The sequence below is a fragment of the Convolutriloba macropyga genome, chromosome 2, assembly GCF_964194025.1.
Source record: "Convolutriloba macropyga chromosome 2, txConMacr16.3, whole genome shotgun sequence".
Classification (NCBI taxonomy): domain Eukaryota; kingdom Metazoa; phylum Xenacoelomorpha; order Acoela; family Convolutidae; genus Convolutriloba; species Convolutriloba macropyga.
In genome coordinates, this window is record NC_134469.1 from 40579002 (window position 1) to 40595338 (window position 16337).

Sequence of the window (16337 nt, forward strand, 5' to 3'; positions counted from 1 at the left end):
GATTTGATGAAAGTTCATTTTAGAAGTGTGCACCCATTATTTAGTGTAAATATTTTTTTGAGTTTATGTATCTACATTTTTGATTGATTAATTAATTGCAGTTGAGAACATTTCTTGCCGGTTATTGTTACTTTGGCTTGATTACTTATTTTCGACTGTTAATTTATTTAATCAACGGAACTTTTGAACGGCGGCCTAGAGCAACTGAGGACAAAAGACATCAGTTTCAGCAAATAGACGACCCACCGAATAAACCGTTTGAAATCGATAGAGTTCTGGGCGCTAGCCAGTCCTCAGCTAGAAGCCTTCTAACGACAAAATACAAAATTCTACAGTGGCGCTCCTGGGTGGGCATTCTGTTTGCACAAAACTGAAAGCGACGGTGACAATCAAACTGGAGGAGCATACCCGTGAGAGTACAATTTCAGAAGACGTGTCCTCCAGAAGCTGGCATAGACCGACCGTACTATTCGCCTCTTTGCAGATCACTACTTTCAATCGACAAGAGACAGGGACAGAATTGCCAAGAGTAAGCAGGAGCGATAGGTTGAGAGAACTGCTTCAAAAAAGAAAAGAAGAGGAACGCAAGCGATTTGCAGCAGAAGTTGAAGCCTCAAAGGAGAATTCAGAGTAGAGTGCAGTATTTTGCAAAACCATGGCAGGATTTGGGTTTATAAAATCTTTTCCCTCTCCTGGATACGAAGTTTGGGAGAATTGGCGTGAGTATTACTTGCACCTTTGCGAAGTGTTCATGTGGACAGAGGAAGAAGTCAAGAGATATTTGCCAGGGAAGTTGTGTAGTTGGGCACTTGAAGCTTTGAATTACTTGCCACATGAATTTTGGAAATCCGATCAAAAGCATCGTGCTTGGACTCTCCAAGAAACTTTGTACTTCTTTGACTTGAGTCTGTCCAATTTTCCAACGATGTATGAAGATGCCTTTGATAGATACTTAACAGAAAAGCAGAAATACGAGAAAACGGTTTTACAGTGTGAAATTGACAGACCAGTCTTTCAAAGTGATGTTGTTGACAGAAAAAAGCTAGAGAGCAAAGAGGTGACCCGAAATTTAGAAACGAAAGTAGAAACAGTTTCAGCTGACGTTATTGACAAATCTGTTATAACCAAAAAGCCAGCGAAGACTTCTTCAAACAAACATTGCCCTGCCATAAAAGCTGTTGGTTGTGGAGCAGTGCGTGATGAGACGACAAAGGTCAGAGACGGAAGACAATGAGCTCTCTAAGGTGGACTGACAGTTTGTCCGTTGTGGAGACTGCTGTCGATTCAAACTACATCGGTGGCAGTCAATATTGTGATTTTAACAGAGAAAAAGAAGTTCAGCTTCCAACAAAGCCCAAATCCGTAGATGAACAATTCAAAGAAACGATGGATCAAAACATTTCACGGTGGGACATCGATGAGAATATGACAGGTGCCGTAGTGAGAAGCGAAGCACTCGAGGATTTCGCTAACCGTGAGTTGAAGAATGATGTAATTTTTAGTGACGACGATAATAGTGATGACAACAGCTTCTTCTACAGTGACGATGAAAACATGTTCGATTGCATGGACGACGATGTGTTCCCTCCAAACGTTCCTGAACGATACAGTAACTCTGAACCTGTTAAGCCGACTACCAAAAACGAATTAACAATTAGAAGAGCGTGCTGTAAAGGTTTGATAGCGTGTCAGTAGATCACGTCCGGTCCTTGCGTGCCGTATTTTGGCAAATTGATAGATGTTGGAGAAACCTGCAGGCCACATTCGACTTCTGCCAAAGATTTGGTTCCGGTTTCGGCAGAAGGAGGTACGTTGAGCGGCAATTCAGTTACAACTGAATTACACCAGGAGTCAAGCAGTACTGAGTTGCGAAAGATGGATCGAATTGATGTGAGCCTAAAGTCATTAGGAGGAAAAGGTGAGAATTTGAAAGAGTTTTCTAACTTTCCCAGCGGACGATGCGCATCGCCAAGAAACCAAGAGCTGTGAAAAGACGGCTGCAAAGGCAAACGCTGATGGAATTCCAGAAGCAAGCAAAGCAAAAAAATCAACTACACCAGCGAAATTAGGCGAAAATTTTTTCGCTAAGATCTGGAAAGAAAGGGTAGTTGCCAAAAAAGACAACAGACAAAATGAAAACGAGGACTCAAATATTTCCGCAACTATTGGAGGCAGCGGTAATACAATACAGGAAGGTGAAATTGTTGTTGGAGCTTCGCGTCAGCAGCTAGTGCCTGCAACTTTGAAAATGCTTGAGAACCGGAGAGTTGCTGCTGAAATTGCGGTGGCTGATGAATCAGTTACTGACGATGTTTTCGACAACTCAACTGCTGAAGATTTAGTGATGTCCAACGCTACCGTTGATGGCCAAACTGAAAGTGCTGTTCGGTCGCGTGATGTGGCTTCTGGCTTAGTTCAGATGAAGTTGGAAGAACCAGACTGCTCCGAAGGGGAGACATTGCTGAAAATTGAAAACGAAATAACTTCAGGAAGAATTCGAGAGTCCTGTTTGTATGTTTGCGAACAAAACTGGCCATTGGGAAGAGAATGCAAGAAAAGCGGTCCGATAAACTCTGAGCCTCAATTACTACACTCTACAAGTAACGGAATTCTTCAGAGCGCACAAATTGTACAAAGCGCGATTGGCCAGTCACTGATGTTTGGGCAAAGCAAGGTTTCTAGTGCAGAAGAAGTCTTTTTTGGAGAAAGCGAGTTGGAGTGTGAAGTGTTGCACATCCATAAGGGGAAGTTCCATGACGATAAGTTTCTGTCACTTTGAAAGGCAAGTGATCTGGATCTGAAATTTCCGATTGTTGGAGAAGTCGCTTGTGCATTTGACATTGGAGAAGATGTAGTGGCAAAACACTTGGAAAGTTCTTATGCGAAGCAAGAAAATGAACGGGTGCAGTCCTCGGATTTTGAAGTCAAGAAAGCAATAGGTATTGATCGAAATCAGTTGTCGATGTGCTTATCCGGTCGAGAAGAGATAGTACAATATAGGTTATATAGGAATTATATAGGAATATAGGAATTGTCGTGTATTTCTTCTACAGCCTTGTTGAGGGCAAGTGATGATCACAGAAGTGCGGAATTGGAGTACCCTGAGTTGTGCAAGCTGTTAATTGGAAAACAAAGTGTCAGTCGGAAGGAGAAATGGAACAAACTGAAATTGGAGTATCAGTCGAACAGGTTAGTGTGGCGCAAACGAAAGAAAAGGTTGAAGAATGAGACTGGAGGTGGACATCCCTTCAAGCATCAGAGGAACAAAGAAGAGTTGAACAAAGATTCAGAACTTCGGCGGTAATGTTAGTTTGGAACTACTTTTAATTATTTAACTAAGTTCATTTTACTTGTTGCTGTATATTGATGAAAGAGCCATGCATTCAACAATTTTTCATTTTGACACTCTATTGTTGTCTCTTGCGCTTGATTTTGCTGTATATACATCAAAGGAGCTATGATTACTGTAGTTTTACGCTTTTAGTGCTGTTAGATTATACTTTTTGTATACTGAAACAATTCCTGGCCGCTGTAATACAAAGCAAAAAAAGGAGGGAGTTAGAAAGACTAGGAACGAAGGAAATTGTTAGCAGAAGGAGTTTAAAATTTTTTTAAAGAAATCGCAAAGGATCGCAATTGAGGACACCTGGACCAACAGCCAGCGACCTATTCCTTTTTTTAATTTGGCAAAGGGGTTGTTCAGAAGCCACTCATAATTACAAAAAGGGAACTGTACTTCTTTTATCAGACTATAAGTATTGAGACACTGCAATTTTTACTTATTTGAAAGACAGTTTTTCGGGAGAAAAACGATGATAGAAAGGGGGGCTGTAGAATATATAATTTTGCAAATCAATCAAATGACCAAGCTAGACAAAAATACTTATAAAGACATGAAAGCGCTTGATACAAACAACATTTTTGTTAATTAAATTGCGTTTTAAAGCAGCACAAGCTAGAAGTAATTATAGTTTACCAATGCAACTAATCAAACGCTAATTAACAATGAACAAAAGCAGCTTCGACTAATCAACAAGATCTATTCAAAGCTAACAGACAAAAAGACGACCTCTTTGTTAAGAAACGGCAAAAAGTCTAAGTAGGGCTAATTACACTTACGGTCACGAAATCCGGGTAGCCTCAATAGCGACGACTCTTGGGTTTTGGTTCCTTAGGTTTATTCAAGGCACCCACGACAAGCATAGAGCGTTTCAAACCAAGTATAAATAGCGCCATTTTCGCACCCCCGGTTATTGCCCGCATAGTAACCCCAAATCCCATTGTCTGCATCGTACTCAATAAAATGCACTCCCATGATCTTAGCCAGAGCAAACAAGTCGATAGTTTGGATACCGCATTCTTTCAGGCTCTGATTAAGTTCTATACGCGGAAAGTAGTAACTGTCGTACCACTTCTTAAGACAACTCTCCCTAGCTACCTCCAACGCGACAACGAGTGCTTCAGAATTATTGATTGACCCTGTAAGTCGTGTACTAATGCAGGCAAGGAAACAATTATAACGGTTAGTCGCGCAATCTTTCACGTCGATCAGTTCCTTCGGCAGATCTATTGAAGGAGCATCTCTGACATTAAAAGGAAGCTTCTCCTTAGGCTCCAAACCTAATGCCCCACAAATTGTTATCCGCTTCTTCTCACTTATTTGCACCATTCGCTTACCCTCGATAGTAACAAGACGTCGATAGGTGCATACAGTACAAAACGAAGTAAGAGAGCGACATATATCCCGCAACTTGTAAATGTCGTAACATTCAGCGGCAAAACTTTCTAATGCTTTTCCTGCACCTTTATGTTCAAGAATTACATAGTGAATATGTTTTAAAGTTTCCCATGCCGCTGAGGCAGAAACAACAGTTCTTCCGTTCTTTCGAAGAACGCCATAAGAAAAATGATAGCGTTTCGACTTACGAACGAAAGCGTTCCGGGATAAATTGTCGATACACGTATTAGGAATGGTCTTATTAAGATGGTATTCGAAAATTTGATTGTATTCAATTGGGTCCATGGATAAACGAAAAGGAACCAAATGAATAATGAAAAGAAAACAATGTTCAGATAAAAAGAAAAGAATAAAGTTTGGTATACAAAAAAGGAATCAAAAACGAGCTGCTTTAAAAGTGTGATATAAAGAATGGTAGCAAAGAAGAATGAATGAGAGCTAGTATCGAGTTTGATAAATTTGACTGAGAACTTAGAACATTTTTCACAAAATGCAGAATTAACCGAATTCGCTCAGCACCCCCCATTTCCGAGGAAAGTGACCTATCGACATGAAAATCTGGGAGCGGATAGAAATGATGATTTCAATAGGACCTTATCAGGGGGTATTTTTTGATATGAGAGTTTGAACCCGAGATATTAGCGCCCAAAGTGAGTTAGATCGAAGTAGGAGGAAGTCATACTTAGCGTCACTGTTATCTCTTAGAAATCACAGGACTTGCGACCCTAAGTACTCTAATTACAAATGAAACATAAAACAGGCTTAAATCGTCTTTCCCGGGTCCCTATCCCAGGAAAACTGGGAAAACGCTTAACTCATGAAACTTCTAAACTATTCATTGAAAATTAACCAAAATGGGGATGAGAGCCCGAGGCAGTATGTCCTTCTGATAGGAGTAGGTTTTAAATCCCAGATTGGTGTCAATAAACGTTTTTTCAACGGAAAACCTGAGAACACAGAAAATATTAAGTTTTAATAGTTATGTCGGCAAATTGTACTTTCTAAATAGCACATACAGTTTATATTGGATAGAAAAGTTAAATGAGGATAGTTTGCAGACTCTGTCTACACCATGCAAAGCGCTACAGCGAAATTTGGAAAACAGCGCAAGGAAAGGAAACACTATGGCTCCTGAAACACCGAAAAAAATGTCCAATATTGTATGAACGAACGAATTTAGAATATTATGGACTAAAAGATGGAATTTATAGCCTAAGTCAACCCCCACTCCCTATGTCGACATAAATTTCGGATTACTCAGATTTCACAAATGAACTCTTCCATGGGTATTTTTAAGCATGCAGAAGATAACGAACAATGAAAAAAAAGATTCTAAATTACCCACCCCATTTTGAAATGGACAGGCGAGATTTCAGGAGGGCATTCATGTCGAAATTAGGATCCAGGCGGAAATTCAGACTACTGTTCGAAATAATTTACGGGTTGACATTTTAACCAGTTTTAAAGATAGACAAAAGGAAACTAGAGATGTTTTTGTTTTGATAAAAGTATATAATTGACGTTTTGTCCAATGAGGAATGTGTCGCCATTTAACCCAACTAGAAAATCTCTGTTAGCAGAAAGATGATTATCATTTCTGAAACGGAATGGTTGGTACATTGGAACGGAATACTTCGGAATATTCCGGAAAAGTTGGGAAAAGTTCTTAAACGTACGGGTTAAATTGCGACATGCGCAAATATTTCGTTGGTCTAAAAATCATTCAATCTTGCAAATGGTGATCGTAGCATGACGACCTTGATTATTTGTGTGCTCTATCAGATTACTTTTGCTGAATTTGGTATATGGTAGGGGAGTATTTTCGAATATTGGTTTTTAATTGGTTCAAAAGTCAAGTGATTCGTTTCTTCAGTACAATAGGGAGGAGCATGTATTATGCAAAGCATTTGACGTTTGGTATTTAGTAGGCGGATTGGTATTTGCGTGAACGAATTTGCATAACTCGTGATATAGGTAGGAGTAGTGCAGCGTGACTTGTTTCGTTGACCAATGAGAGTTGAGTTCATCTTCGGAAGAGCGTTCCAAAAGAGCGAAAGTAAAGAAATCAATGCAGCTAGCAATCAACCATCCCCCAAAAAGAGCGAGTAGTAGAACAAAGAGGTGTAATGACAGTAGTTCACACAGGTAACGATTTCTAATGCCAAGTGGCAGAAGGCGTTGCATCTAAGTTATCGAAAGTAGAAAGCGAAAACCGCGAGGAGAAAGAACGAAGAGAGAGGATACAGAACAGTTGGTTCTAGATAGAGAAGAAAAATTTAAAAGTAAGTTTGAGCTTGATTAATTTTTGTCAAGACCAGTTGAACTGTGAGACAATTTGCAATCAACAAACTTGACTATTAGATTTTGTTAAGACGGAAACGCAGATTTTGAGATAAATTTAAAAATAGGACTGAAATAGTTAGGAACACTTTTCAGAAACGGAAAATACTTTTCAGAAGCTGGGAATTGATTTGATGAAAGTTCATTTTAGAAGTGTGCACCCATTATTTAGTGTAAATATTTTTTTGAGTTTATGTATCTACATTTTCGATTGATTAATTAATTGCAGTTGAGAACATTTCTTGCCGGTTATTGTTACTTTGGCTTGATTACTTATTTTCGGCTGTTAATTCATTTAATCAACGGAACTCTTGAACGGCGGCCGAGAGCAACTGAGGACAAAAGTCATCAGTGTCAGCAAATAGACGACCCATTGAGTAAACTTTTTGAAATCGATAGAGTTTTGGGCGCTAGCCAGTCCTCAGCTAGAAGCCTTCTAACGACAAAATACAAATTTCTACAATTTTGCAATCATTTAAATTTCAAGCAAAAAAATTAAGAGCATTCAAAAATTGTCTACTTTGGTTTCTATTAGATCCGGTTTACAGTGTAAATTGACTTCTACAGTACGCTTTACAATGCTTGCATTTTAAAGTAAAAATTGTTTTGCTGTATTGAGGCAAACAGATTAAAATTGCAATTTTAAGGATAAAATCTGAGTCTTTTTGTTTACAGCAATTAACAAATCTAGAGCGCTCAATTATTAGAACTTATCTGTTGAATAATTGATTTGAATGTACTGATAAAAAAATTCAATTTTTTGGTTACCTTTCAAGAGTATGTTTAATCTTCATTGTCTTGCAAAAAACTGCGCACCAAGAACAGTAAATTGAAACGAATAAAAAATCAATATGCGTATATAAATAAAATTATATACATATTTTTTGTATTCAAGTATGTAAAAACTCAACTTAAGCAAAACTTGTTGCATCTGTCTTATAAGATTTTTATATGTCTAGATTTCAATAAATAAAATGAAAAGCATTCAAAGCTAGTCATTCTTCAGTTTCTACTGGAAATGGTTTGCGTCATAGTTTAGTTTCTACAGTTTCCGCTCAACTACACACGGATTTGGAATCGCAATTTGTTTTTTTTTGTGTTAATGCTTTTCAAAATAAACATTCTACAATGCACTTTTCTATGTTTGTGTCTCATGTTACATTTTGGGGAAATATAAAGAGATACTGAGTCAGGCTTCGATTTGTAAGGCATCAATGCTTCGATTTGTAAGGCATATATCTCAGCAATTTTATATTAAAGTACATAAGAGAAAAATTCGGTCATCAAATCTCAATACTTACTAGTTCAATAATTGAGTTGTATGTTTTAATAAAAAACAGATTTCAAATTATTTTTCAGTTAAAAAGCAAGTTTAATCATCATTGTTTTGATAATTACTGCGCATGAAAACAACAAGGTGAACAATCTAAATAAAAACGTTATGCGTAGATATAAAGTCACATCCACTCATTTAAGTTTTCAACTGTTTCGAACTCTTACTTGAGTAAAACTTTTGTGGTTCTCTTTGTCTTATAGCATTCTAAAAATCTTAAATTTCAAAGAAAAACGCAAAGCAATAAAAATCATTGCTCTCTAGTTTTCATTAGAGATGATTTACAGCCTCCTTTCGCTGATACAAGGTTGTCTTAATAAAATTGGATTCAAAAACAAAATTTGTTTGACTGATTCGTCTAAAATGAGTTTACTTTGAGAAATGAACTGCCGAATGTTTTTATTTGAGCAACAATACCACGATACTGGGTATTAACACAGCGGTTATTTATGGAACAGTTTGCGCAGTTTTGTATTAAAGTAACCAAAACTAAACGGCATCGAGCAAATAACAATATTATTTTGTTGGGCAATTGAGTTGATATTCTTAATTTAAAAATTTCAGTTGTGTGGTTAACTTCCAGATACAAAGCATGTATGGAAATCATTCTTCAGCAAACTTCTTCCTAGGGAAAACAAGTAATTGGACAGTAGCGGAAACAAAATTTCTATACCCAGCACTTAATACTCAGCACTTTAGAATCTTAACTCAAGTAAAACTGGTAGATCTGCTCAAACGGAAGGAACACGATTATTCTCAACCTTTGCTGAAGTTAACATAGAGAATCAGTTTTTGGTTTTCAAAATGTTATATCTTTTTCAAACTTATAGTTTGGTATTAAAAGGGTTGAACCGTTATGTGTGCAAACTCACGCAAATTAATTATTCGTCCTGCTAGATAAGCATCCAAGTTGGTACGAGAGTTTTGAAAAGATTTTTCAACGAAAGCGCTCTGCAGTCAAGAAAATTACTCTTCAATAATTACTGTTGATAATTAACAGTTTCCCGCAAATAATCAAACTCAGGTTCTCGAATAGGACACATTACAGACTAGCGCGCGTACCAAATTGGGATGAACCATTCGGTCCAGTTCAATCATCGTTTTCCACAAATTGTATCTTAAACATCTAACAAGGCGGCTCGGTAATGTGCGATGGCACATAAGGTTCCGACCCCGCCCATCCACACTTTTGGCATAATTGTCTACCAAATGAGGAACAGATAGAAAAACCCAAAAATTATTTTTTGCGAATCCCAAAAAAGCCCAAGTGTTTTTCAAAAAATTCTGTATGAACGATAAGATAGCCTCCAAAGCAAATAACTCAGTGGAGTAAAAATTGATGCATTAGATTGCTGTAATATGTCAATATTAAGAAAGCGAGTCAAGACGAACAGCAAAATCAAACAACAACAACAACAACAACAAACATTAATTACATCAAAAAATTTATGTCCCTCTTAAAAACTAAATTTAATAACAAAGTCAGCATACCGTCAGGTAAACCTAAAACTAAACAAAAATAACTTATAAATCACCAGAAAACATATGCGACCAGTCCATAAAAGGGTTTGGTAACAATTATACAAAAAAGAACAAAAACAGTAAAGTAAAAAAATTAACTTATTTTTTTGAAACAGTTAACTTCAAAGTTATAAATACCATTAGGAATCAATTAATATTACCACAAATTTACGATTACCACTGCTGCTATAGAAGGGCATTAGGACCTGTCCTTATTCATTTTTTAAAGCGGATAAAAAGAACAACAAAGAACAAACAAAATTTCAATTGAAACTTGACAGAAAACGCTGTCAAAACCGTGAAGCCAAATTTTGGCACTCAAAATATATTTGATTGCGCCTTCTTCAAACAGCTATAATGTATTACGTGGCCATTCATTAGTCAGACTAGGTAACAAGTAGACAAAAGAGTGAAGTACTAAAGTATGTAATACTTTTAGTTTTTTTTCGAAACAAAATTACATTCAATGTCATGAAAGGCATTAATTACAAAAAGAGCTATTTAAATAGGGTCGTTTATTCATGACAAGAAAGCCCTCGAGACCTGAAATTATCCAGAATATTTCTTGCATCTACAAAAACAACGTCAAATATGACAAAAATCAAATTAATTTACTTTTTTTTGTGAAAAACCGGTGTCGAAGCCAGTAAGATCATAACAAATTCTTTTAAAAAAAGGTTTTGGGACACCAATCTCTTTTATTCCCTTGACACTCATAATGTCATTTTTGACCTGTAATTAACCAACGAGATTAGGTAACAAAAAGAAACATAAAAAGAACAAAATTGTAATGTTAAGAAGTTTTTTTTTTTTAATTTTGGAAAACGATTGTTTTCAAAGTCATGGAAGCCATCAGCTATCTACTAATATCAGAATATCGGTTCTTCTATTCTTCCATGAAAATTCAATTAAAGCTATCACTATACAGGAAATCTCATACGACCGGAACGACAAAGTATAAATGACATTTAGAGACAAAATTAAAAAATTCAATTGATTTCTTTAAGAAAGAGGCGTCGAGGCCGTTAAAACGATGATGTAAAACTTTCAGGATTTTAATATGTTCATTGTTGCCTTATTCTGAATGCTAATAAGGTGACATGAGAACTGTCAATATTGGGATAATGTGACAACATTAGAAAACGTGAAAACCTGGCAAATATCAAAACAAACAAAAATCTGAATTCTTGTATTATCAAAGCCAGAAAACAATAACTTCAGGCTTAAAACTAAAACAGAGATTAAATGTTAAATCAGTAGAAAGAAGAAGCAGTCTTTCTTTTCTGACACTGAGCTGGAAGTCGAACAAATTAAGAAAAAAATAGAAGAAAAGTTCATTAAGCCATTATTTATTGAAAACTCAATTATTTTTAAAAAAAAGAACCGACCATAAACTTTCAATTAAAAACTAAATACATTAGCTTGGAGCTGCTTAGCAAGCAAATTGGTTGGACCTATCACTCCTGAGCTTTGATTTGATATGTTCTGTTCTTCTTTTTTGTTAAAAAAAAGTCTTTTTTTTTTTAAAAAAAGACCGACTGATTACAAGCCGATTTTTTTTGGATTGTAACAGTCCAAGAATGGCCCAAAACTAGCCCTGCTAATACTTATTGTCCGTTAGGAACAATTGATTTTTGGAATGTTGTAGATATAGATAATTTGTTAGTTGAAAACTCAAAAGAAATTCTGCATTTTTGATAATCAACGAGTAAAGTTAGCAAAAAAAAAGGTTTTAACTACAGTGCACTCTCAGCGGACTCTGAAGTAGAAATAGCCCCCCTCTGAGTCTACAAAGATTGTATTATTGGTGTTTGGGGGTGTACTGTCGGCAAATTTAATCAAAGTGGACTAAAGTAGCTTATTTGGTGCTGTTTTTGATGAAAAAGGCTAAATTTTGAAATGTTTATCCAGATTTTTTGACCAAAAAAATTAAATCAAAACAATCAACAAAGCTTGTTTGTCTTTAGTCTTCAAAAATATAATCAACGACACTATTCTTAAAAATTATAACAAGTTTTAGCAAAATTGACGAAAATTTAGGCAAAAATTCCTGAAAATGTGAATAAAAACAACGTGAATTCAATCTTATTTTCTCAGAAGTTTAAACCTCAATAACTCCCTGTAGAAAACGAAAATAAAAAAAAATCTTTTTAATTCCATATTCTACGCTGGACGAGCTTTCTAATGATACCAGTCTCAACTCTCTACGATGAATATATCGAGCGGCGAAAATTCACGGAACAAAAAAAACCCATTTGGGTCGGAACAAAAATTGGCTCAAAATGCTAATTATGATCACAATTATGACCTTCAGATTCCACGCTTTTAAACTACAATATTCAACAATTTGCCATAATCAGATTACACAGGCTATATCCCTTAAAACCAACAAATAAGAAAGTAAATACTGTTCATTTGAAAAGCTGCTAATCGGAATTCAGATGCGCTTTGAAAACAACAAAGTGAGCCGACAGTGCCAAAAAATTCAAACTACATAGTGCATGATGGGTCTTTAATTTCATATATATAGTTTGAATTCAAATGTTTAAACGCTAGGAGTTTAAAACCAATTGCCATGTGACTGTAAAATGACTCCGACACAGACCGCATCGAATCGCTACCCCGAAAGCATCGAATTCCAAATCAATTCAATATTGAGCTATCCTGGCTCCTTGGTCGAGTAATTCACCAGACCAACAATGAAGAGAGTCAGGTAACTAGTATAGCATGAACCAATTGTTTTAATAATCTTGAACAATACATTGAATCAATCTTAGCATGTTGTTAATTTTAGTTGACTTTAATTTCACAAAAGTTTCTTCTTCAAGAAAAACCAAGGCCGAATTGATTTCTTGATGCACTTCTTAATACGTTTTTATTCTCTGAAAGGTCTCTCTGAAATAGACATGATCAGTAAATATTAAATTCTGAAAAATCCCTCCGTTTGAAAAGTGATCAATATTTATCAGTTTCTGAAAAATCCTTCTGCACGAAAAGTGATGAGTAGTTATAAATTTTGCAAAATCCCTCTGTAAAAAAGTGATCAGTAATTATTAATTTCAGAAACATCTCTGCATGAAAAATGATCAGTAATTATTAACGTTATTTTGAACTAAAACACTTTTCAGTCTGTTGTTCATGTCCTGTAGCAAAAAGTTTCTAGAAGCAAACAAACTGGAAACTTTGGGCTTGTTATAACTTAATCTGATCATATTCTGAATGGACAAATTTGATAGTTCGGGCTAAAATGCAAGTATAAAATATTAATGTAAAAACAATTGTTTCTTTATGCAATTTTTTTATCGGATTTGGGCGGTAATTACAACTAGCTTTTAAAACTGATTAGTGCCGCGATAGCAAAATCAACTCCAAATAGATAAATTTGATCCACCAAAATCAAACTCACATTCTTAATTGTGGAATATGATGACAAATTCCGTCACCATAATCTGCAGTTTAAATTCTCATTTTCCAAAAATTAAAATGTAGAATATGGTAACAAAACTGGTGACCATATGCCACCAAATGAGCCATTTTGTGGAGTTCAAGTTCCATATGTCGTAATGGCGCTAGTCTGTTATGCAGTCTCGTTATAACTTATTTAGCATTCGAAACTTTGCTTAATGTTTTATCTTGCATGCTCATCTCTGCTGGCCAAATCTTGGACAGCAGAGATGAGGAATTTTTACTTTTATGCCACTGTTTCGCCACTTAAGAATCGCATAAATTGACAATGAAAAAAATTGTTATTTCTTCATATTTTCTTGATTTTTAGGGTTAGAGACCGCAACCAGGTTCGTATACTTTGATTAAATATTTTTTGTGGTTGTTTGTTTGTCCTGTAAAAATAAGGAGGTTTCATGGTATTTTTACCCAATTTTTTTCAGCTCAATGTTCTTTTCATATAAAATTGTTGTAATAATAAATTCATTTTGTTGTTTAACGCATTTTTGATACAATTTTGATGATATGTACAGCAAAATTGGGACAAAGAAAGAATTTTACTGTGTGCTAAAATCATTTCAAAAAACAATCAAATTAAGCCAAGAAAAATAATATCCAGTCTACTACTAAATAAAGATTAGATTGTAATATAGAACTTCCGTGTTTGAGCAAACTTTTTAGCAACTGAGTCAATAAATTATTGAAGTAAAGATCTCATTGGAGTAAATTGTTGAAGTGAAACTCATTTGACATAAAAATGTCAATGCCTGACGTGTGTTGTACAGCAACTTACCCAAAAAGAGCCAAATGAGGAAATAAATCCAGATTTTGAGAGGTAGCTCCAGCATGAACACCAAATTGAGCCAGGCAGTGAACACTGGCAGTGCTGGTATACCCCATACCTAAAGACAATCAACCTGTGATATCTTCCTTCAACCACATCAAATTTCATCTATAAAACTTTTGATTCCCTCGGGCTGAGCTGAACAGGCTGACATCACTATATGAAAATTAAAATTACAAGGCCGCTTAGATTCTTCATCGGCCGTTTCGAAGTTGAAAACCGTTATGGAATATATAGACTCAAACGGACTAATTTGACTCGAACATATAGACTAATTTGGGGTGATCTCATCCACAGGCATTGAAATAAAAAACATAACCGACTAAGTTCGGGCAAATTGCTCTCAAACGACCGGCGAACGGTTGGCTTCGTCAGTAGCCAGCCACGGTTTAGTGAGGCCAGCTTTAGTTTAATTGAAGGGCGTGAGGTGAGCGCAGCGGGGGGGGGGGGGGGGGTTTGGTGCACCGGGGGAAGGGGGCTGAGGGGGGGGCAACGATGGGAGGGGGTCTTTGCTCACGAGCCTTACGGCCTGAACGATGTGCAGGGGTGGGGATGGGGGGGGGGTGAAGTGAGGAGGGCTGATGGGGGGGGGGGTCAATTTCTAAGAACCACATTTCACACCATAAGTATAAGTCTCCAAAACAGTTTCTGTGAACCGCATACTTGGTACTTGGAGACTATTCAACTGAAAGGCTGAAAGGCTTTAAGAGCATTTAATGCCCGCTGGGTGCTACCTGTTTATACCGCTTTTGAGGACAAAAAGTCAAATGGTCGGACGTCGGACGAAAAATCGGTCAAGCATAAAATTGCAGAAAAATGACCAACAGGATTAAAATGATTGCTACAAACTTCGTTTGAGATTAATTAAAAATAAAAAAAAATCTTTTCCGTATAAATTTTTAAGATCGGGTCATTAACTTAGATTTCAGTAGAATTTGAATAAACTAGCTTCTATAACTTCGAAAAAATCAAAAGTCATTTCTAATCAAACTCTTGTAGAAAAGTTTTTCATTCCGAAAGATTTTACAATATTTAATTAAAATTTTAACAACCGCGATTTAATTTGCCAAAAATTAACTCGTCTAACGAGATTATCGTTAAGAAATATTTATCATGGAGCCGTACCATCCGCACCATTCCTTTTCTCTCGAAAGCGTTCAAAACGTTGGGATCAACCCCGATTTATTAAAAAGGCGGAACAGAATGGACATGAAATAAAAGCATGGTGATAAAGAATAGACATGAAATAAAAGCATGGTGTTAAAAATCTGTTGTTGAGTTCAAAAAGCACGTCTGCATATGTATACTATTTGTTTTTGAAGGTCCAATATCTGATTAATGACCGAAAATGCAATTGCAGAAAAGCAAAAATTGATCGAAAACAAACTAAATGAAATTAAAGCAACTTTAATGGTCTTTTTTCTATAACCATCTTGAAAATTATAATAGTTAGTGTAGAAGAACTGGCGGATTCAAATAATTAAGCAAAAAAAATTAAGAAGGATATTTTTGACTCTTACTAAGATGCTACCATGGAGAGACAAATCCGAATCTTCCAGGTAAACAAAAACTAGAATAATATCACAAGATATCGAAAAAATTTTGCATTTGCAACCAATCGTTATTAAACTCAAAAATATTGAGAACCTTTCATCCAACAAATTGCAAAACTTTCAGAATAAATGCTTAAAAAGCAGTCCTGGAAACCCATTTTTGCTTTCACAATTACAATCAAACTGAAATTACTTGATTCTATCAAATTTTAAAAATGACTAGAAGATAAAGATCTCATTGATTTTGATAACCTTATGCAGAAATTCTGCGCATTAAAAAATTCAGGAGTTTTGGTTAAATATTGCTTGCACTTTAGTATTTGCATACTATTTTCACAGCATAGGCATTTTTAACGGTTGCAGACTCCACAAAATAATTTTTGAGGTATATTTTAACAACTGTACTCAAATTGTTAGTTCAATAGAAGAAATTACTAACCAAAAAGTATTCAAATACACAGCTGATTTACTACGAGAAGAAAACAAAACAGTTGTTTGAGGAATGAACTTGTTTTTGAAAGGAGAAACTTCTTCAAAATTTTCCTCTAATTGTTGTTTCTGTAT

At 35.8% G+C, this 16337-nt stretch overlaps 1 protein-coding gene across 4 annotated transcripts in view; it reads right to left on the reverse strand.

The window, feature by feature from the left end:
- Positions 1 to 16337, reverse strand: part of LOC142335274 (high affinity cationic amino acid transporter 1-like) — an 81825-nt gene that overhangs the window by 12779 nt on the left and 52709 nt on the right. For all 4 annotated transcript variants that reach the window (XM_075383703.1, XM_075383702.1, XM_075383701.1 and 1 more), the window contains one exon: positions 14170 to 14278. In XM_075383703.1, the coding sequence (XP_075239818.1) occupies positions 14170 to 14278 (109 nt within the window). The remainder of the gene's footprint in view (positions 1 to 14169; positions 14279 to 16337) is intronic.